The sequence below is a fragment of the Cupressus sempervirens genome, chromosome 5, assembly GCF_028749045.1.
Source record: "Cupressus sempervirens isolate cs-2001-9-10 chromosome 5, ASM2874904v1, whole genome shotgun sequence".
NCBI classification, from domain to species: Eukaryota; Viridiplantae; Streptophyta; class Pinopsida; order Cupressales; family Cupressaceae; genus Cupressus; species Cupressus sempervirens.
The window spans coordinates 721,929,563-721,953,875 of NC_143122.1; the positions used below are offsets into that span (position 1 = coordinate 721,929,563).

The window sequence follows — 24,313 nt, forward strand, 5'->3', positions numbered from 1 at the left end:
CTTGCACAACTAGATAAAAGATGCTCCGATGATACTAGTACATTTTCTTCTTTCTTGTTAAGCATTTACTTTACTTGTTAATCAATTTATCATGAATATACATATGTTAGTCATTTATTTCAGTTTAATATGACTAAAGTTAGAATAGTTATTTGTTATTTCAAATTGAATAGGAATATGCTTATTTTCGGTTAAGCATGATTATAGTTATGATAGATAGTCTTTATTCTATTTATTTCAGCTGAACATGAAGATATAGTTGAGAATAGTTAATAGTTGATCTTGAATATGATTACAGTTATTTTCTGTTATTTGTTGAAAGGTAGTCATTGTCATGTGAAATGGATTCAGTTACTTATATAAACATTGGGGATTATTAGTATTAAATGTCTTTGTTTTAGATATGAAAATCTGTTTGTTACAGATACAAATGATGAAGCCCATAATAGTCAATAGCCTAACAATAATAATTTAACACAAAATTATTTCTTTATAATTAAAGAATACAGATGTATTATAATTCAGCCATACCAAGTCTTTTTCTGAAGTGATCTATCTTCACTCGAGAGAGGTTTGTTGAGAATATCTGTTGTCTGATCTGCAAATGTATTCTAACTTGACAGTTTTCCTGTCTACCATATCTCTTACATAATAGTAAGGAATTTCAATATGCTTGGAACTATTATGAAAAATTGGATTCACAGAAAGTTTGATGGAACTCTAATTATCACAGTGAATAATAGTGGGATTCATGGGTTGACCAAATAATCCCACAAGTAACTTTTTAAACCAAACTACTTCCCAAGAGGCCATTGTTGTTGCAATGTATTCAGCTTCTGTGGAACTCTTTGCTATCGATGCTTGCTTTCTGCATACCCATGATATCATCGCTGAGCCTAAACTATAACAACATCGTGAAGTGTTTTTCCTATTTGTAGCACTTCCAGCCCAATCTAAGTTTGTGAACTCATGTAAGTCCAAGTCAACTTCTCATACTTGAGCCCAAGGTTGAGAGTGCCTTGTAAGTATCTCATAATGTGTTTGACTGCAACTAGGTGAATCTCCTTTGGCTCACACATAGACTGACTTAAGGCATTAATAGCATAGAAAATATCAAGTATTGTATTTACCAAGTACATAAGAGACCCAATCATCTGTCTGTAAAGAGTAAAATCTATGGAGGGTGATTCTATTGTTACTTCCTTAAGTTTGTGTAGATTAGCCTCCATTGGAGAAGACATAGGTATGTAGTTGCACATTCCAAATCTCTTCAAGATGTCTAATGTATACTTTCCTTGATTAAGTATGATGCTATCCGAGTTCTACCACACTTCTAGTCCTAAGAAGTAATGAAGAAGTCCTAAATATTTCATATCAAATTCTTTGATTAGATCTTTCTTGCATTGATCTATAAGATGATCATCACCTATTATTAGTAAATCATCAACATATAGTATCAAAATTATCATATCATCTTTATCCCTTTAATAATATAGATTTGGATCAGCTTCATTCTTAGAGAATCCTAAACTGGTGAGATATGTATCGATTCTTTCATACCATGCCCTGGGAGCCTATTTAATCCCATAGAGAGTTTTCTTGAGTCTGCAAGCAAAGATTTTAGGATTATGAGTTTCAAATCCTTCAAGTTGTTCCAAATATACTTCTTCTATAATATTTCCATTCAAAAATGTTGTTTTCACGTCCATATGATGTACTTTCCATCCCTTTGATGCTACAATAGCTAGGATTGCTCTTACAGAGGTGTATCTGGCAACTGGAGCAAAGGTTTCTTCATAATCAATTCCCTCCTCCTAAGAGAATCCTCTGACTATGAATCTGGCTTTATATTTTTCAATGCTACCATCAGTAGCATGCTTAATTTTAAATATCCACTTAGAAGAAACAATAGATTTTCCCTCAGGCCTTGGAACAATTCCCAAACATCATTCTTAATAATGGATTGGTATTCTTCCATCATAACGTCCTTCCAAGCTATATGTTTAATAGCATCTGAAATATTGGTTGGTTCTAATTTAGATACATCACTCATGTTTGCTACATAGCTAGAATTTTTTTTGGGTCTTTTGCTTCTCTGAAGGTTCTAGATGGTGCAACAAATTCTTGTGCTTACTCTATAGTCTTAATAGCCCAAAGTGGTCTTTTCTTAGGATTTTGAGTTTCCTCAAGATTAAGATTTTGAATTTCACCTTCAATTTCTTCAACGTTCTCCCTCTGAAACTCAGATTCATGATTTTCTTCAGAACTAGGTATATGTGTAGGATCTTCAAAACTTAGAGCTCTTTTGAATGCTAAATCTTCCTCAAATATTACATCCCTACTAAGTTCAATGTTTTTCTAACCAAGTATGTAAACTCTATATGCTTTAGATGTTTCACTATACCCAACAAAAATACCTTTTCTCCTAGAGGATTCTAACACAATTCTCTTTTCTTTTGGAACATGTATGTATACTAGGCACCCAAATATCCTAAGATGACTAATATTGGTTTAACCTTAGAAAATACTTCTTCAGGAGTTTTATCTCTAAGGTCGGGATGAGGACTTTTGTTTTGAATATAGACAATAGTACATGAGGCTTCTGCCCAAAGATAATATTCTAAATCTTGATCAAATATCATAGCTTTTGTTGCTTCTATAATTGTTCTATTCTTCCTTTCTACTACCCTATTTTGTTGTGTGTTATAAGGAACAGTACATTCCCTCTTAATTCTTGCTTCTTTACAAAAATCTTTAAACAAATCTGAAGTAGATTCCCCTCCATTATCAGTCCTAATAGTTTTAATTTTGTGTCTTGATAGGTTTTCAGTTAAGGATTTGAATTATTTAAATCTCTTAGGGCTTGTTTGGTTGCCAGAATTGTTGAACGCAGAATTAATCTATGCTGGAATAATCTCTCTTTTGGAATTCATGCACTCTTAAAACTAGTTTTGGAATATCATTTCAACCTATTTGGTTGTCCTTGAAGAGGAGTCGGAAAATGTATATTCTATGTTTGGTCGCAACAATTGAAATAGGAATTGGAATAATCTTTTTTATATCTTAATAATTTAAACTTATTCTGATTATATTTTAATGGTTTTTAAAATGGAAAAAATATTTTAAGTTACTTCTTTCTTTGTTAATTGACTTTATCACATCTTTATTTTGCCTCAGAAACTTTCAACAGGTTAAAATCACAAATTGCGTCAAACAATGTAGGTAATATGAGTTCATCACTGGCCAACAAGAGCCTATTACTTCAATAAATCAAATGACAAAACCTACCATATGTAAAGCAAGAGAACAAGCCACCATTAAAACAAACAAACTTGCAAATCTTCAGATAATAATACTCTGTCAATTTGGCTATGACAGACCACAATACTTTCACTGATTTCTCTCTAGGCAATGTAAAGCACTGTATATGCTATGTATTTTGAAAAGCACACCAGTGACTTTAATTTATCCTCATTCACACAAGCACCAGACTTACACTACAAATTACAATAAAGAAATCGCTAACCCGAAGAGCTAGAAACCCTAAATTTAAAAAAAAACTCTAACCATTTAAGTGACGTCAATGAGATCTTCTCTATTACTCTTTCAAATATTGGCATATACTTAGTCTGTAAACTTGGTAAGAAAAATGCAGTGGTGAAATGAAGAAAAAATACGACTGCTGCCCTTCTTCGGCTCTTGACCGATAAACTGCACAGCTGTGCATTTCCTATGCACAAAAAAACCCCATTTTTTCCCTCCACAAGTTGGAGCATGTTGGCGGACCCGGCCAATTATTAATTTTGGTTTACAAAAGAGTGGAATAGGAATAGGCTATTCCTATTCCACCTATTTAGTGGGAAGTCTGCCATGCCCATTTTGGGCTAAAATTAGAATAAACACATTCCTATTCTACTTTTCATTTTTGCAACCAAACGCTTAATTTCCAAATTCTTGTAGTCAAATTTTCTTATTCATATCCAATTTTAGCAACCAAATGAGCCCTTAAGGATTTCTTTTGATTCTTTACATTTTAAGAAGTACATCCATGTTTTCCTAGAGAAATCATCTATATAATGTGTTTAGTACCAAAATCCTCCAAGAGAAGGAACAAACATAGGTCCACATAAATCTGAGTGAATTAATTCTAAAACATTGTTAATTTTTCTAGTGTTATCTTGAAATGGACTTTTGGCATTCTTACCTAGAGCACATCCTTTGCATATGCTCGAATGGTCTTTATTCAACTTAGGTAAACCAATAACCATCTTTTCCATAGTCAATAAGGCTTTGAAGTTTAGATGTCCTAACCTTTTATGCCACATTTCATTTATATCAACAACTTCATGAATTAAGGCTTGAATAGGCTCTATATTTAATTCATCAAGTATACCTTTCTTTGACCAATCAACTTTGATTTCTTAAATGAAGAGTTCTTAAACCAGGTCATTACTTTATCATTCATGAATGCAACCTTATGTCCATCAACTTCAAGTGTTGTAATAGAAATTAGACCTCTTGATTCCTAGTACATAGAGTACTCTTTTGAGATGAAGAGAAATACCCAACTTCAATTTCAAGGTGCAGTTCCCACTTCCTTTGACAAAACGAGTTGAATTATCACCTATGGTAACTTCATCTGATATTGAGTCTAGTACTTCTTTGTATCTTGTAATGTGTCAAGATGATCCACTATTAATTACCCATTCTTTGCTTGTTACTTCATTTGATAGCGCTAAATACAATACATGTTTCTCAGGATCATAGTTTTCCCCTTTCCTAGTAACGTTTGTATAGTTTACTTGCTGCTTTGTATTCTCAAGGAAATTAGATTTATAGTGTCCAAATTTTTCACATTTGCAGCATTTTGTTTTGGATAAATCTCTCTTAGATTTGTCAGTTCTTTGATTACCATTCTTCTTCTTGAAGTGCTTATTCTTACCTTTATAGGAATTTGTGTTGAGGACATGAAGTTCTTCATCTTCAGTTTTTAATTTCCCTCCTTTCTTGAGTTGCCCAGATTTTTCTCCAAGGCAATCTCTTTTAAGTCTATTGAAGTCTAGAAGTTTGTCTCTAGCACTTACTCCTTGTGAGAATGTTTTCCATGAATCTGCTAACCCATCTATAGCCATAAGTGATAGCTCCTTGTCTTCAATTATAGTCTCTATACTTGCAAGTTCATTTCTTACACTAGCCATCCTTAGGAAGTATGAATTCATAGATTCTCCCTTCCTTATCTTTATAGGATTTAGTTGTTTTTTTAGTGCAAGGGTTCTAGTTGCGTTGTTAACCTCATGTGCATTTAATAATGCACTCATCATATTAAATGTTGTCTGATGTTTCATTAGCATAGGTACTATTTCATTTTTAACTCCATCTACTATGATTTGCATAGCTTTCCTTTTTCCTTTAATCCAGTTAGTTTTATGGGGATTAGCATCAAGTTGCTTAGATTCCTTATCGACAAATTGTATTACATCATTGTCTTCAAGAGTCATCATAATTCTGAATTTCCAAGCAACGAAGTGTTCTTTTCCATCAAACCTGTCTTTGGGTCTGATTACGCTAGCCATTGAAGATAGAAGGATGTTGCTAGATATTTTTAATCTGATTGCCAATTTGTAGAGCTTGGGTTTGACTACTAGAGCTCTGATACCATGTAAGTTTTCTCCAAATTCTGATCAACCAATACTGATATAATGCCTTTGCTCTTGCTGAAAATGGTCTTTAAATATACTAGACCGTATATTAAGTGTTCTTGCCATGATGTATAGTTTTGCAAATAAAATATTTATCTCTATTATAAATTGAATAAGGTAGTAAATGCTAAAGGAGCAAACTTGTATTTGATGTGTGTCCTTTATCCACATTCTAACCTCTTATGTATATAGCACCCAAGAGGCATGTCCTTAGAAAGGACATGACCCTTTCTAGGTCAACCCTATATATAAACTAATAAGTATTTTGCCAAGATCGGCATCTCTAAGGATCTGCAATTAGTTAGTAATTACACTAACTATAACTATGCAATAAAAAATTATTAAATGCTCCCAAGGAAGGCGTCGATCAGGTTAATAACTTAAAGTATTTAAGAGGCCAATCCACTTAAGGATCTTCATGCTTTACCAGATCTGTACGATCTGCAGATTCAGATCAGTATGATATCAAAGTTACCTCATATAAAATTAACAACAGAACTCTATTTGAGTTGGACAAGGTGGATTTGTTGTGTAGGCATGGCCCATAATTGGAGTCCACAATCTCTATTATAGATACCTTTGTTTCTTGTGCAAAGTCAGGATTAATGGTTGTTGTGGGCCGTGGCTGTGTTTACCCACTTATACAATTTCTTCTTATTTGTCAATGCAAGGGTTGTGTACATTCTTGTTCTATGTTGATTGTGGTATTGAGATACATTTTGCTGTCTGATGAACCATTCATGAAACATGCTACATGAGGTGATTTATGCCCTCATTCATCTTTACCCCATGGTAGTTGTAAATAACCATTCCCAAGTTCAATATTGGTGTGCCATGTTTCCAAATGAGGACCTTTCTCTCCTTCTTGGAGTGGATTGGATTCTACCTTTTGACGGCACAGTATGTTAAGTGTAAACCTGACATAGATATAATTATAAAAATATATTCTTCTTATGCCCACAATTTGTAGTGTATTAAAAATGTTTAAAATTAAAGAACATATCTTTAAACCCAAAACAAGAACAAAATAGAGAACACCAGTGATTTAAACTAAAAGAAAATAGTTTACATTTTGATAAATAGCATTAATAATTGAAATAAAAAATATATGATACCATAATTTGATAAATGCTAACCAGTAAAAAACAGCATTTTCATTCATAAACAATCACACAAAATCAATGTTAAAATTTGTGAAAAATGAATCAAAAATTTCCCAAACATTTTTAAACTTTGAAATCTAGTATTTATAAAAGAAATAAGTTCTTGAAATATGAGGGAGAAAAAAGGAAAATTTCTGACCTGGAACTTCAGAAATTGCAGACTTTGCCCTTCAAATAAGTTTTAAACTCATTTGACTCACTCAAAACAAGTTTGCAAATGTTGTGTGAGGAAATTGCATGGATTGAGTTTTCTTAAGAAGTAAAAAGTAATTTTCTTTTCTTTTCTTGCAATTTTGTTGCATATACATGTTCAGACGTGAGCCAAAGTGGTGAGTGTATGTGGCAAGCTCACAAAGTACTTGTGATGGATCTCCACCATAGACTCAAGCATTTCTGTGAGTCTGTTGGCAAGCAGTTTAACTGACATTGCTGCACCTGCATGTTCAGATGCAGGTCTGCTACAGATGTCAAGTCTACGTGCAGTATATTGTATAATGACAGCCTTAATGAGAAATCAGAACTGTTCTTAGTATGGGGGTATTTGTTGCATCGTTCAGTGAGGAGTTAGATGAAGCTAAGAGGAAGTATTTTGTAAATGATATTAATTTTTTTCATTTACGAGGAAGTATTTGTGTATGATTCCAAATGATAGCTGATTTAACAAAATGATGATGTTCCAGTTCAGTCATTAGCATGATGCAATGTGGTGATTCACAGTTGAGGAATTGAGCAGGATTTTACTGATTTCCAATTTCCTCATGGTAGTGTGATGCCACAAGCTACATATCCTGATGTTGTTACCAACATTTGCAAATAAAAAAGTGAAAAATGATGTCAACAATATAATTTGAACCCCTTACTTGTCTGCTGTATTCCCAATTTCTTCTTAGTAGTCTAATACTGCTAGCTGCATGTCCCTGTGTTATGAGCACTGCAAAAAAAAAGTGACAAACGAATTCAACAATATAATGTGAAACTCCCCTGCTTGTCTTCTGAAATGTGATGTTTCTATTTGTTTTGATGGTACTGCTATTGGATCAACAGAGTTACAGTAATTTGTAAATAATTGAAAAATGGGGTTAACAATTTACTTTAAAACCCTTCTTGTCTGCTCTATTCCGAATTTCTTTGTAGTAGTATAGTGGCACTAGCTACATGTCACTATGTTATCAGCACTGCAAAGAAAAAATGGACAAATGAATTCAACAATATAATTTGGAACTCCCTTGCTTGTCTTCTGAAATGTGACACCACTAATTGTTTTAATGGTACCATTATTGGATCAACAGAGTTACAGTAACTTGTAAATAGCAAACCCTTTGATAAAACTAAAAATTGCCCCGCTTCACCATTCCCCCTACTTATTATATAGTGCTGATATGTGCTCTTCTGCCTGATTTGCTATAGAGCTATCATGATTCACTTGTCATTGGGGATCCAAGAACCTAGAATTATCCGAAATCCCACAGGCACACCAAAAAGAGAAAACCCTTGTGTAGCCCAAATCATTGACTAATAGGCTATAACTAAGTTACTGACAATGCCAATATTTTGAAGGAAAGCATTGCTGTCAACTTGCAATAACTGAACCTCTCAGAGCTTTAGCACTGAAGAAAATACTTCCTGTTAATTCATATCACTGATTAATTCGAGATTCAATCTGCTTGGTTATAAATGCAGCTTTAATCCTTTAGCATAATAAAAATCAAAGTTGCCTGATCTTGAATTTATGAACATAGATTCCAGAAGAAAGGATATCTTATAGAATGTAACGGTAAGCATTTTTATCCACCACTTGAAGTCCTTTGGGTCAGTCCCAAGTTATCTCCTTCATTTCTATTATTATGTTAAATTTCTAAATGAAATAGCCTTACTTTTATATGGGTTTTAAATTTTAATTCAAACATTTTCTTTAAAATCGGCTGAGAAGAATATTTGAATTAAAATGTATTTTGTCCTTCATGTGATTGCACAGTATGGCCTCTAAATGCTATTGGTATAGAACCAAAGTTTAGCATGCCCCCTTCACTGAGAGTGGATGAAGTTGTACTTGCCAATGGCTTTATAGGCAGTGTGCTTTCAGACTACTTTTGGTATGTGCCTTGTAATTTTTTAACATATTCACTATTATTTGAAGCAAAATATAGATAAACCAAGTGCGAGTATGTCTTTCTGCAGGGCACTGTCCGTTGTGTGGACAACACCTTTAGTAGCCACTTTGGGAATTTCTCTTACTATACCCTTAGCAATGATGGCTGATATGATAATACATGGTCGTCATTATTCCACCATCTACATTCTTGGTTCCACGCAGGTATGCATAGCTCTTAGGCAAAATTAATGCAGCAGTTTTCACAACAGAAATATTGCAGTTTGTAGTTATGTCTGAGTTTTTCATGCAATACAGCTTTCAAAATCTTATCTAATAACCTGTATCATTTTTTTACAGGTTTTTGCAGGATTTTTGATTGCAAATATTTCAGGCCAGTGTATCCAAAAGTTGGATTTATAGCATAGTAATAACCTTTCAAGTGGGCAGTTTGATCTTCCACCTTTTCAGTAGTAGGCATACACTTTTTTTCTTTATTGGAATAAGAATCTAATAATTACAAAATAGTAGGCATACACTTAATTGTTGGAATGTTTGGTAGTTATCTTTTTCCTTTGGACAAGATGGCGCCCTGGACAATTTCGGATATGAACCTTTGTATTCAGATGTTCATCCAGTTAATGTTTCATAGCAATCTCTACACCTGAGAATTGTAAAATTCTAGATCACTTATGAAGCTCTAAGGAGGTGAAATATCTCAATGTATTGGTCATGGTTAAAGAGTTTACTATAATAATGCAAAATAGACTTGAGAGTTAAGCATATAGTGTTTATTGGTACAACTGAATCCCAAACGTCTATAATAATGCAAAATGGACTTGAGAGTTAAGCATATAGTGTTTATTGGTACAACTGAATCCCAAACGTCTATAATAATGCAAAATGGACTTTGAGAGTTAAGCATATAGTGTTTATTGGTACAACTGAATCTCAAATGTCTATAATAATGCAAAATGGACTTGAAAGTTAAGTATATAGTGTTTATTGGTACAACTGAATCTTAAATGTCAAAATTATGTAAATAGACTATTTTATGTATTTTAATTTCTATCATTCTACATCCATGAGATCCCATGAAGTCTTAGAGATTTCTCATGCACCCTACCAGCCCCCAGGCCTATCTTTCTATTTTGGGAAAGGTTGCCCGGAGATGGGAGACTTGGAGGTCTCTAGTATGGCTATTTTTCAAAAATAGGAGACTCGGGTACTTGAGTCAACAAAAATTTCTTTTAACCTTTGAGAGGTGCAAGGGTTAAGCCGATAGAAAATATATATATATATTAAAAAAATTTATTGAAACAAATTAATAGATCTATGTCCCTCTCTATTTCTATATCCATGTAGAGAATATATATGTTTAAAAATTATATTGAGACAAATTAATGGATCTATGTCCCCTCTCTATTTCTATATCCCTGTATCTGTTTTTAACTCATAATTTCTCTATACACATCACTATTCCTACCTTTATATATTTCTTTTTTTTTTTTTGCAAAAAGAGGGGTAAAAATTTATTAAGACAGAAAGGAATACAACAAGGAGCTCGACAAGGAGCTTGATCCTGAGCAACAAGATCATCAAATTCTTGCACCATCTCAAAGGACAGTTGCCCCCTATCCCTAATATTCCAACCCGGATCATGACTAGAAGCCCATTTGGCTAAACAATCAACAGTTCTATTCCATTCACGAGGAATATACATGAACCTAATGAACTGAAAAGAGGAAGAGAAGAAAAGAATCTGCTTAACAACAGTGGCCAGCTGCCAACTAACATCCTCAAGCTCTTGCGAAGAAAGCATGTTCACCACCACCTGGGAATCAGACTCACAAATAATCTTACTCCATCCCCGCAAGCAACACTGTTCCACAGCATATAAAATAGCCTGAGCTTCCATGAGATTGTTAGTATAATCACCCTTATGAACTGAGAAGAAAAATTTAACATCCCTAGAACTACAACGAGCCACTCCGCCAATACCAGCCGGACCAGGATTCCCATGGGAAGAACCATCAGTGTTAATTTTCAGAACTCCACAGGGAGGAGGAGTCCAGTGCCCATCCCGGTTAACCCGACCCTTCCTCTGATGGTGAAGCTGCCTGGACATAGAAGGAAACCTATGAGCTGCAACCCCATCCTGCAGATGAAAATTGAGGCGATTACAGATAGCAAGATCAACCAGATCCATACCCCCATCAAGCTCACACTTCACAAGAATAGTTTCCTGAAGAGAATGTGATATTTTCCACCAAAGATGCAAAACACCAAGCCGAACATCTTGGAATATGCGACGATTCCTCTCCAACCAGATATGCCAAAGCATGAAAGATGGGCCAGCAATCCAAGCAGCATGGAGAGAAGAAAACTTGGAGGGAGCACTACCCAAGCGGGCCCAGAACTCAGGCAAAGAGGAAGCATGCCGACAAGAGCAACCCCAAGCGCTCCACCAAAGGTGCCATATCTGAGTAGAATAGGAGCAATGGAAGAACAGATGGGAGACAGACTCCTCTCCATTACCACACAAAACACAATAAGAGGGGCCCTGAAATCCACGTTTACAAAGATTATCCCAGGTAAGACAACAGTTGTGAGCCACTAGCCACATGAAAAAATTGCACTTGGACCAAGAAACTTTATTCCAAACTTGCTTCCACCAAGGGACCTCAGCATCCCCAAATAATTGTCTAGTTATCTCCTGATACCCAGCAGAGACATGATATTTACCAGACAAGGTACCGCCCCAAGCCAAAACATCTAGACCAAGCAAAGAAGAACACTCTCTAGAGGCCAGAATTTGAGAAAGCTCCTGACGATCCATGTCTGTACCTCCAGGAGGCCAATCAGAGGAATGCTTCCATCTGTAACCAACAACAAGTCCCAATTGATAAGGAGTCTTGTAATGAGCCACTTTATCCCATCCAGCGGCAAGAAAAGAGTCACAAAGAGGCTGAAGATGAGGGTATATGGATAAAATGGAAGGGAATCCATCCCAAGCATCAGACCAAAACAAAGCCTGAGAACCTCCTTTACATATCCAGAACAGACCCCTCTTCACCAACATCGCACCTGTCTTCAAAGTATGCCAAACCATTGAGCCACGACCTTCAAGAGGAAGTGCAGAAACAGAGCAAGGATCAGCACCATGAAAATATTTATGAGTGATAATATGAGCCCAAAGTCAATGTTGTCCAGAGCACCATCGCCAATAAAGTTTAGCAGCCAAAGCTTGACTACTCAATAGAGCGGATCGAAGACCAAGACCACCCTCCTTTTTAGGCCTACAAACAGTTGCCCAATTAACCAAGCTCCATTTAGTACTACGCAAATTACCACTCCAAAGGAATTGTCGAGAAAGAGCATCAAACTCCTTGAGAAAGTAAATAGGTGTAGCATGAACCATGCTTCTATAAGTAGGAAGAGCTTGGATAACAGCTTGAAGAAGAGTAACCCGGGCAGCAGTAGAAAGCCATCTATGAGTCCAATGATTTACCTTATCCTGAAGCTTGGTAATCAAATTTTGCCAGAAGAGACGTGGCTGCCTGAAAACAGCAATAGGAATGCCAAGATAAGTCAAAGGAAGTGAACCTATCTGAAACCGTAGGATACCAACAATCCTGTTTTGAATAGAATCAGGAGTGTTAAAAAAGTAAATGAAAGATTTGTGCTCATTAACTTTCTGGCCTGAAGCTGCCAAATAAACGTCCAAAGCATGTCGAAAGGCTTCAGCTTCCTTGATCCTAGCAAGACCGGCAAGAGCAGAATTATCAACAAATTGAAGATGGGAAAGAGAAGGTAAGCCATTACCCCACCGCCAGCCTTGAATAGAATTCTGGGACACCTGATGCTTAATGAATCTGCCCAAGCCTTCAGCCATGATGATGAATAGATATGGGGAGAGAGGGTCACCCTGGCGGAGGCCTCTAGAAGCACCAAATAGTTGTGAAGGTTGACCATTAATAAGAACAGAAAAAGAGGCAGAAGTAACACAACTCATAATCCAACTCACCCAGTCAAAGCTAAATCCAAAAGAAAGAAGAATACTCCTTAGGAAGCTCCATTTAACTCTATCATAGGCCTTAGTCATATCCAGCTTAACAAACATGGCTCTCTCCCTTGAAGTAGCCATAGAGTGAATAGCCTCAATAGCAATAACCACCCTATCCAAAATTTGTCTGCCAGCAACAAAACCACCTTGTTCTTCTGAGATAATAATGGGAAGCCACCTTTTTAGTCTCTCAGCAATCAGCTTAGTAATAACTTTGTAAACCACATTACATAAGGCAATTGGTCTAAAAAACTCCAATTGATTAGCACCCTCTCTCTTAGGAATAAGAGTCAAGAATGTAGAGTTCAAAGCTCAAAGCATCTGCTTACTAGCATAGGATTCTTTAACCACCTCCAACAAATCATGATTAATGATGTCCCAAAATTCCTGAAAGAATTCAACTGGAAAGCCATCAGGACCAAGAGCCTTCCCCTTAGGCATGCCAAAGACCACCTCCTCCAGCTCTTCCAAAGAGATAGGACGCATGAGATAATCATTCATTTCCTGAGTGATAAGGGAAGGAATACAGGACAAAATAATATTTTCTTCATTATCAGCAGGAGGAGAGTCCTCAGAGAAGAGGGTAGAGAAGTACGAAATAGCCTCCTGGAACAAAGCTAGCAAGGAATTCAGTTGGATACCTTGAGAATTAACCAAAGAAGAGATAGTGCTCTGATTCCGGCAAGATTGCATTGATTTATGGAAAAAGGCAATGTTTCGATCACCTTCCTGGAGCCAATCAACTCGAGCCTTTTGCTTCCAAAAAATTTCCTCTCGAAGTTCCCATTCTTCTAGAGCTCTAGAAGCAAGGGATTCAGCCTGGCCAAGATCCTCTGAGAAACCTCGATCTCTAATCTCCCTTGTGATGACATCAAGATTTTGTTGAGCAAGCCTCTTCATAAAGTGAAGATTCCCAAAGCATTCCCTATTCCATATCTTGAGCTGCCTTTTAACATATTGAAGCCTTTTAGAAAATGAGAACATTGCAGTACCATATGCAGGAGCACCATCTTTCCACCAACAAAAAACAAAATCATGAAGAGAGGAGTCATGAAGCCACATCAACTGGAACTTAAAAGGAGGATGCTTCGGAACATAAGCCCCTATAGCGGAAAATTTGATTGGCCAATGATCTGAACCCCTCCAATCAAGGATTTTTGAAGAGATAGTAAGGGTGCCACTAAGCCAGAAGCAAGAAACAAGAAATCTATCCAGGCGTTCTGAGATAGCAGCAACACCAGTCCTGCGATTATTCCAGGTATAGAGGCCATTAGAAGGCTTAACATCAGAGAGATGCAAAAGAGATATGTGTTGCCGAAGAAGAGCAGAAGAAGGCCCCAATCTAGCCAAACCACCATGCTTCTCTTCCAGACTTAAAACTGAATTGAAGTCCCTTGCTAACACCCAAGGATGATAAGGATGACAATTTCTAACATATTGAATATGTTCCCAAAGTTCCTCCTTTCCCACAAGATCAACAGGTGCATACACATTAGTAACCATGATTACCTCTCCTGAGTCTAGAGCAGAAGCTACCATAGAGAGAGCTGAGCGAGAAGACATCCAGCCAAGAGGAGAAATTTTTTGAGTATCCCAAAATATAGCTAAACCACCAGCACTGCCTGTTGCCCCAACACACTGGCATTGGCCACGAGACCAAATACTAGAGGAATGTTGGACCATAGACTCCACAGAGAGCTTAGTCTCTTGGATACAAAAAACATCAGGACTATGATCAACCACCAAGTTATGAATAGCCTTTTGTCTAGGGATGCTATTCAACCCCCTTACATTCCATGAGAGAATAATCATCATTAGGTAGAATTGGGAAAATGAGAATCCAAAGGTTTCACTGAACCAGACTCAATCAATATATCTCCTGTGAGTTTAATCTTCTCTTGGTCTGTTTTGCGCCCACTCCTTAGAGGGGGAGTAGAAGAAGCCCGCTTAAAGGGTCGAGGCAGCAACCCCAAGGGGAGAGGAGATCCCTTGCCCTTACCTGATGGTAGCACATCCTTAACCAAGTCAGCCAAAACAACATCATCATCTTCCAACACTGCAGGAGTCACCAAAGCCACTGTCACAGGAGCTACAGGAACCTCACAGTTCTGATATACTACAACTTGAGATGCCCCACAAGCATCATTAGGAACAGATCTCTCATCTGGGCAAACTGGATCAGAAGAGATAGGAGGAGGAATACCCTCTAAAACCATACTATCCAGCACCTCAAAGCGGTTAAAACCTGAATCAGATAATCTTTCTTTCAAAGGCCTCTTTTGACCACGTCCCTTAGCTCGAGGGCGAACAAGGGTAAATCCATCCTTATCCTACATTTGAGCCTTACCCTTACCTGTAGCATCTTGTGGATTCATCCCCTTGGTAGTATTAACCATTTGAGATTGTCCTTTTCCTGTAGTATCTACCAAACCACCAGCATTGCCAGCTGTAGAACGATCCACTCCTTTGAAACTCGAGTTACGGGGGCACTGCCGCAGTAAATGACCATACTCATGACAAATTCGGCAACGGAAAGGGAGGGATTCATAATCTAACTGATGCACCCAAGAAGAATCCCCCAGACAATTTTCCAAAGAATCTGGTAATGGGTTATTCAAATTAATTTCAACACAAATTCTAGCATAAGAAATAACCTTTTTATCGAGGGATTGATGTGCGATCGCAGCTAGCTTCCCCAACAAAGCAGCAATTTGTCGAAGGATGTCTTCACGCCAAAATTCCAAGGGAAGACGAGGCAAGCGAACCCAAACTGGCACTGTTGAAGGGATATCCTCAGCAGAATTAAAACTTGAATGCCAAGGTTTGACAAATAACCCCATATGGTTGTAGAAATAAGAGCCTCCTTCAAAAACACGATCACGATCAGACATGCAAGAGAATACAACAAAAAAATAACTATTCCCTGCCAACATAATCTCCATATCGCCTTCCACCTACCAAGAGCGGCGGATCCATGCCTCAAGAGCATATAGACACTCATTTCTCCCTCCCAAATGTCAACCAACAAAAGATGCTATAAAAGCATTAAATAACAATTATGTATAAATCAATAGAACAAAGTAAAATCGAAGGCAATTGTGTATGATAACTCATAATCCCAAAGAATCCCAAAGAATTTGAGATGAATGTAAATGCATGGATTTTGTAAGACGTAGAGAATTATTATTGGATTTATTTACAGCCACAACAACATAGACAATGCAAACACTATATCAGAAAATAGCTTTTCAACAAAATTATAAGTTTGATTAGATACCAACAAAGTTATTAGTTGTAAATATACATACATAAAGCAAAAATAAATATAACTTCAAAAAGACAATGATTTCCACATTATAATAGATATTAAATATTCTTTTACTTTTTAAATTATAATTAATAGACAATTTAAATTTAAAAGTCTAAAACTAAATCAAATACAATCACGTTGCAAATTTTTGATGGATGCTGCTTAGTCAACTACTTAATCAATGGCTTAGTCACTTGCTTACCTTAAAATAGTGGGCCAACTACACAATCCACTGGATCACCTGCATAATCTGCTGGATCAAAGGCTCCCTATCAATTCTAAGGCCCTACTATTCTATAGGGTACAATTTTATAGGGTAGGGCAGAGAGACTGGTTCTTAAAACAACCGGATTACTGTAATGACCCTTACTATAAAGGCCACTGAAACCCTCAAACTGGACTTAGGAATTTTGTCAAACAGTTGGCATGTAACCGAATAAGGCTGCAATATTACTAATTGTTGTACAACGAAACCTCAATATATGATGCCAATAATGTATGAACAACAATTCCAGATTATAACACTACCAATCTAAGAGATAGATGACAATATGAAACTCAAATATGAAGTCCAATGCAATTCTGATTTTATGACAGCAAATAGAACTGATTACAATGAGAGACTGTCACAACTATGCACTTCTAATACATCAAGCTCTTGACAATGCAATGTTATGACATGAACAATAACCCAGTTCAGATTTGGAATGCAAATGACGAAACTTTTACAATAGTTATTAATGACTGGAAATAACTATTTATGCAATGACAGTGCTGACTGTTCTAATCCATAACATGCAATATTTTGGCAATCAAAACTTCAGTTTGTGCACCTGGAATAGCTCCAATTTTGCCGGATATGAATGCTGAATTAATGCCACACGAAGACCTCACAATCTGCCCCAAACCAACTCACAAAATTGCTGCTGCTGCCCAACTGACAGGGCCGTACAGGTACAGCCTGGTACAGCTGCTAGATAAAAATATTGCAGCATTTTTTTGTCACTCCAAAAGCAATAAATCTGGGCGCCTAGGGTTGCTGAATAACCCCCTAAAATATGAAATTCATCCGTCAAGCCAATTAGGAGTTATGAGCAAAAATGTGGGTCCAAACCCTAGACTGGCAGTCTGAAAATAATGCACAACTGTGTCTTCAAACCCTGTTAATCAATCCACAAATGCTAGGGCACAACTGAAACCCTTATTCCAACCAAAGTAAACCCTTATAACTGAATCTCAATGAAGTCCAAATGAGATGGTTGAATTACCAACTCCTCAAATGCAACAATTCAGGTGATATTTCACACCCTCAAAGTCACCAATCCAAGGGAGTGATTCGTTCCCAAAGATCAAATAATAATTTGCAGACCCAAGAGACTACAAATTTGCTCCACAATGGAAGAAGTAGAAGAAATCTCAAATCCAAGCATGTCCAAAATGAGAGGCCCAGCCCTCTATTTATTCACTTTTCTAAGAAGTTGCTAGAACTTCTAGAAACATCCTTTATAAAATCTCATTATAATGCACTTTTTCTAGAACTTCTAGAAAAATCCTTTATAAAATCTCATTATAATGCACTTTTTATAATAAAGTAATTTTATAAAATAAAAAGTGCAACTCAACTTAAAATTATAACATGTAGGCCCCAATAACACAATAATAAAATATAACCTCTTAACACTTCTTCAAGAGCAAGATATGAGCATCTGATCCGCAGAATTGACTCTCTCTCCACACCATTTGCCTACGAGAGTCTGGAATAGGCAAAATCCATGATCAATGTCATGTCGAACTAATGAGGGGACATTACAGTCCGCCCCTCCTGAAATTGCTTGGCCTCAAGTAATCTCAACGCCGGGTGCTGCAAAATAGCTTCCCCCTCCCAAGTAGCATCCTCAACAGGTAGATCTTTCCACTTAACCAAGTATTCTCTGATCACTCTTCTGCGAAGCTGCTTTTCTCTGCTCTCCAGGATGGATTCTGGCACTAAAATCAATTTTCCCTCATCGTCTAAAGGAGGTAATACTGCGGAAGGCACCACATTCTGACCCAACGCCTTCTTGAGGTGGGACACATGAAACACATTGTGCACCCTGTTGTCTGTCGGAAGCTCCAACTCATAAGCCACCTCACCAATTCGTCTGATAACCCTGATTGGTCCGTAATAGCGTGGCTTGAGTTTCTCTGCACCACTCTTCTTAAGAGTAGATTGCCTGTATGGCTGCAACATGAGGTAAACCATATCATCCACCTCAAAACTACGCTCAGTCCTCTTCTGGTCTGCATATTGCTTCTGCTGGTTCTGAGCTCTCGCAATATTATCTTTGAGAGTAGCAACTATATCCTTACTCTCCTGTAATAATTCTCCTGCACTGGGTACCCGGCTGTCGCCCAACAACAAATCCAAGAAACTAGGTGCTTCATAACCGTAAAGTGCCATGAAGGGTGTCATCTGTATAGTGATGTGATATGTAGTATTGTAACAATACTCGCAGAGATATATCCATCTGACCCAAGCTCGCTGCTGAGCTACCACATAATTCCTTAAATACCCTTCCACCCATTTGTTCACAATCTCCGTCTGACCATCGATTTGTGGGTGATAGCTAGTGTTGGGTGTAAGCTTTGTGCCACATAACCGGAATACCTCCTGCCAAAAATGACTCATGAAACGGCTATCCCTGTCACTCACAATGTTCCGAGGCAATCCGTGCAATCTGAAAACCTCCCGAAAGAAAACCTCTGCCACCTGAGCTGCTGAGTGGGTAGTGGTGATAGGAAAGAAATGAGCATATTTTGTTAATCTATCTACCACCACATAAATACAATCCCGTCCTTGTACCTTGGGCAAACCTATGATAAAGTCCATGGAGATGCACTCCCACTTCCTGTCAGGGATCGGAAGTGGCTGTAGGAACCCTGCCGGATAGGTGTGTTCTTGTTTGTTTTGCTGGCAAACAAGACACTCTCGAACGTACTGCAAAATATCAGCTTTCAGCCCCTTCCAAGTGAACCGCTCTCGAACTGACCTGTAAGTCTTGAAGTACCCGGGATGGCCTGCTGTCGGTGAGTCGTGAAATGCTCTCAAAATCAGTTGCTTAACCTTCGATCCTGGGACTAGGTAAATCCTATTCTTGTAAATGATTAAATCATCTACAAGTGTGTATTTGGTATCAATCACTGTTCCCTCCACTATATCAGAGGCCCATGTATCCCTGGCATACTCTGCTATAATCAAGTGTCGCCAATCCTCTGATATCTAAACCATAAGAGTGAGGTGTGGCCTTCGAGAAAGAGCATCTGCAACAACATTCTGAGTTCCCTTGACATATGAGATGTCAAAATCATATGCCTGCAACTTACTTACCCACTTTTACTGGTGATCATTCAGTTCCTGTTGTCCCAAGAAATGCCTCAAACTGTTATGATCAGTTTTAATACAAAACTTGCTACCCACAAGATATTGTCTAAATTTGGCCAAAGCATGCATGATGGCCAACATCTCCTTATCATATATACTGAATGAACGCTCGGGGCCTCTGAGCTTCCTGCTCTCATAAGCTATGGGGTGCTTATTCTGCATAAGTACAACACCTACTCCCTCTCCAGATGCATCACATTGAAGCTCAAATGGCTTCGTGAAATCAGGTAATGCTAGAACTGGGCACGTAGTCATTATCTCCTTAAATCTCATAAAACAGTCCTGTGCCTTCTGAGTCCACACAAATTCCCCTTTTTTCAGTAGATCTGTCATGGGAGCTGCATGTCGTGAGTAGCCACTGACAAACCTGCGATAGAAACCACATAAACCAAGGAACCCCCTCAACTGTGTAAGGTTCTCTGGTGGAGGCCAATCAACAATAGCGCGAATCTTTTCAGGATCCATCCGCACTCCATCTGCACTAATAATGTGTCCCAAATATAACAGCTCGGTCATCCCTAAGTCACATTTGGATTCTTTTGCATACAAGGACTCCTTCTGTAAAATGCTCAACACTGTCTCCAAATGATCTAGATGCTCCTGCCATGATCAGCTATAGATCAAAATGTCATCAAAAAACACCAGCACGAATTTTCTCAACTGATGGTGGAAAACTCTGTTCATAGTGGACTGGAAAGTGGCAGGTGCATTGGTCAGGCCGAAAGGCATGACTACAAACTCAAAGTGCCCACAATGACATCTGAAAGCAGTTTTCTCAATATCCTGTTCACGGACTCTGATCTGGTGATATCTTGATCTCAAATCAATTTTCGTGAAATAACAAGCCCCATGCAATTCATCTATCAACTCATCAATGCGAGGAATGGGATACCTGTTCTTAATGGTTCTCTTATTTAATTCCCTGTAATCAACACACATCCGAAGAGTTCCATCCTTCTTTATTACCAAAACAACAGAAGATGCAAAAGGTGACTTACTTGGTCGGATGTGCCCCATAGCTAGCAACTCCTCGATGGTCCTTTCGATCTCATCCTTGAGTCGCTTTGGGTGTCGATATGGTGTGATCATGATAGGCTTAACACCTTCCTCCAGCTCAATAACATGCTCAATGCCTCTGTCTGGTGGTCTGCCTGGTGGAATCTCACTGAATACCTTTTCGTACTTAATCCTCAATTTCTGAATATTAGGATGATATTCCGTCTTATGTTGCTCCTCCTGTGTAGGTGTCAAAGTACAAACTGCTGCCCACTCTATATCATTATGCCTAGTTAATCTCTCCAGCCGCCTAAATGAGATAGTCCTGATGTCTCCATTACGGATAGCCTTAAGCACATGAGTCCTACCATTCACTTCGAATTGTATCTCCATATCCTCTAGTCTCAGGGTAACCACCTTCAATGAATGTAGCCACTGCATTCCAAGTACTATATCCATGTCACCCATGTTGACCACATGATAGTCTGCCTTAAACTCATAGTTGTTCAGGCGCAAAGGTAGGTCTTGTACCACCCTGTCACAACGAAGAGTGTATCCATCAGCTACCTTGACTCTTAGTCCCACGAACTCCTCAGTAACAAGTCCACACTTCTGCACGAATCGTGCATCAATGAAATTATGTGTGGCACCTGTGTCCAATAATGTAATAACCTTCTGCCCAGCCAAAACTCCCCGAAGTCTGAAAGATCCCTCTCTCTGGATACTAGACAGTCATGCTTCCTGTAAATGTAGCTCTGTTCCCTGCTGTTGCCCTGCACTGTCTATCTCTTGCTCTCCCTCTGCTTCATCAGGATCCTCATCATGATGTTCTGAACTATCTGAATCTAAGCCTTCGTAATAAGCCCACATTGCTCGGTTGGTCTTCCCTTTTGGCCTCATAGGACAGTCATGGCCATACTCATACGGGCCTTTGCAATAGAAGCATAGCTTCTTCCTATGCAAGTCATTAAGTGTCTCCTTGTCCAACCTCTTACTTTCCTCCTTAGGTAGTTGTGCCTCTCTATGAAAGGGTTTCCTGTCCCTATCTTTTCTTGAAGGGAAACTCTTTGCCTGGAATTTATTTTTAGAAGCTGAAGAGGAATCCATGTCACGAGCTTTCTTAATGGCTTCCTGCAAAGTGGGAGGGTTGAGAGCTTTAATCCACCCTCTCACGGATCAACTAGCCCATCCATAAATAAAACCAATAGCCTCCGTTCAGATACATCTGTTACTAACACTGCAAGTTTCTGAAATTCTGAAATGTATGTTTCCAATGATCCCCATTGTTTAAGCTGAGCTAACTCCTTGAAATGGAGTTCTGGATCCTTCTTATCAAAACGTTCAATCAGTCTCTCCGTAAACTCCACATATGAGGTAATGTGTGCATGACCCATAGTGATCATACCATGATGCCACCACTCGTGTGCTAACCCATCCAAGTGAATTGCTGCATACTTAATAGCTTCTTCCTCAGACATAGGGTTCAATTGAAAGTATGTGTCAAGTTTTTGAACCCAAGCTCTTGCTGTAGACTTCCCCGAGCCATCATAATATGGTAACTGAAGTTTCCCTACTTTCTTTCGTAGCTCATAGCTCTGAGTCCTGTCATGTCCACGGGGCATATGCTTCATCCGCACATCCATATACTCTCTAAAGGTGATTGCAGCTGTAAAATCTAGACCTCCTGCTTCCCAATCTCTCCTCAGCTGATCCTGTATGTCAGTGATCTGGGGTTCTGGTACTGGCTGCTCTGGAGCTCTAGGAAGGAACGTGGGAATCATAGGTCTCGAACTCACTGTCCTAGCTTGCTGGGGTGCATAACCAAAATTGTTCCCAATTTGTTCGCCTCCATTATGTATCCCATCCTGATTATTCCCATTCTGATTGTTACCATTCTAATTATTTCCTCCACCTATGTTAGTGTTCAACCCCATTTGACGAGCCATCATCTGCATCATAAGCTCCATTCTCTGATTCTGTTCCTGTGCTCTTTATTCGGCTAATCGTTGTCCCTGTGCCAAGGTGTCTAATAACTGTAAAAATCTTTCCTCTTGCTGATCTAGACCGGCATTCCCGCCTCTATCCATATTGTAGTCGTAGTCTTGATCAAAGAATACCTCCCCTGTGTCTGTATGATTGGATTCTATGTCCACCTGTACAGATGAGCTAGACTGTTCGCTCTGCAGGCCTGAAATCCTATCTTGTCTTGCTTTGGTATTGCGGAAATTATAAAGCCTTTGTCGCATGCTCAAACATAAATGTTCTGATTTTAGTGTTTTGACATTTCGTCAAACACTTTCCCTTCTATCTAGCTGTTCCAAATTCCCTATAAGACCTCCACAGGATGGCAGGACTTATAGCTCTGATACTACTGTAATGACCCTTACTATAAAGGCCGCTGAAACCCTCAAACTGGACTTAGCAATTTTGTCAAACAGTTGGCATGTAACCGAATAAGGCTGCAATATTACTAATTGTTGTACAACGAAACCTCAATATATGATGCCAATAATGTATGAACAACAATTCCAGATTATAACACTACCAATCTAAGAGATAGATGACAATATGAAACTCAAATATGAAGTCCAATGCAATTCTGATTTTATGACAGCAAATAGAACTGATTACAATGAGAGACTGTCTCAACTATGCACTTCTAATACATCAAGCTCTTGACAATGCAATGTTATGACATGAACAATAACCCAGTTCAGATTTGGAATGCAAATGATGAAACTTTTACAACAGTTATTAATGACTGGAAATAACTATTTATGCAATGACAGTGCTAACTGTTCTAATCCATAACATGCAATATTTTGGCAATCAAAACTTCAGTTTGTGCACCTGGAATAGCTCCAATTTTGCCGGATATGAATGCTGAATTAATGCCACACGAAGACCTCACAATCTGCCCCAAACCGACTCACAAAATTGCTGCTGCTGCCCAACTGACAGGGTCGTACAGGTACGGCCTGGTACAGCTGCTAGATAAAAATATTGCAGCATTTTTTTGTCACTCCAAAAGCAATAAATCTGGGCGCCTAGGGTTGCTGAATAACCCCCTAAAATATGAAATTCATCCATCAAGCCAATTAGGAGTTATGAGCAAAAACGTGGGTCTAAACCCTGGACTGGCAGTCTGAAAATAATGCACAACTGTGTCTTCAAACCCTGTTAATCAATCCACAAATGCTAGGGCACAACTGAAACCCTTATTCCAACCAAAGTAAACCCTTATAACTGAATCTCAATGAAGTCCAAATGAGATGGCTGAATTACCAACTCCTCAAATGCAACAATTCAGGTGATATTTCACACCCTCAAAGTCGCCAATCCAAGGGAGTGATTCGTTCCCAAAGATCAAATAATAATTTGCAGACCCAAGAGACTACAAATTTGCTCCACAATGGAAGAAGTAGAAGAAATCTCAAATCCAAGCATGTCCAAAATGAGAGGCCCAGCCCTCTATTTATTCACTTTTCTAAGAAGTTGCTAGAACTTCTAGAAACATCCTTTATAAAATCTCATTATAATGCACTTTTTCTAGAACTTCTAGAAACATC

The 24,313-nt window shown here is 38.1% G+C and overlaps 1 protein-coding gene and 1 non-coding gene across 3 annotated transcripts in view; one reads left to right on the forward strand and one right to left on the reverse strand.

Annotated features, from left to right (window-relative positions):
- The window catches only part of LOC149558022 (putative transporter C405.03c), a 62,149-nt gene extending 52,415 nt beyond the window's left edge, over positions 1-9,734 (forward strand). For both annotated transcript variants that reach the window (XM_089786082.1, XM_089786081.1), the window contains exons 6-8: positions 8,838-8,955; positions 9,041-9,176; positions 9,312-9,734. In XM_089786082.1, the coding sequence (XP_089642208.1) occupies positions 8,838-8,955; positions 9,041-9,176; positions 9,312-9,374 (317 nt within the window). In that variant the 3' untranslated portion in view covers positions 9,375-9,734. The remainder of the gene's footprint in view (positions 1-8,837; positions 8,956-9,040; positions 9,177-9,311) is intronic.
- On the reverse strand, positions 3,167-3,247 carry LOC149558023 (small nucleolar RNA SNORD34). Its single transcript, XR_016352508.1, has one exon. It is a non-coding gene; the product is annotated as a small nucleolar RNA SNORD34 (small nucleolar RNA).
- Positions 9,735-24,313: the final 14,579 nt, after the last annotated feature.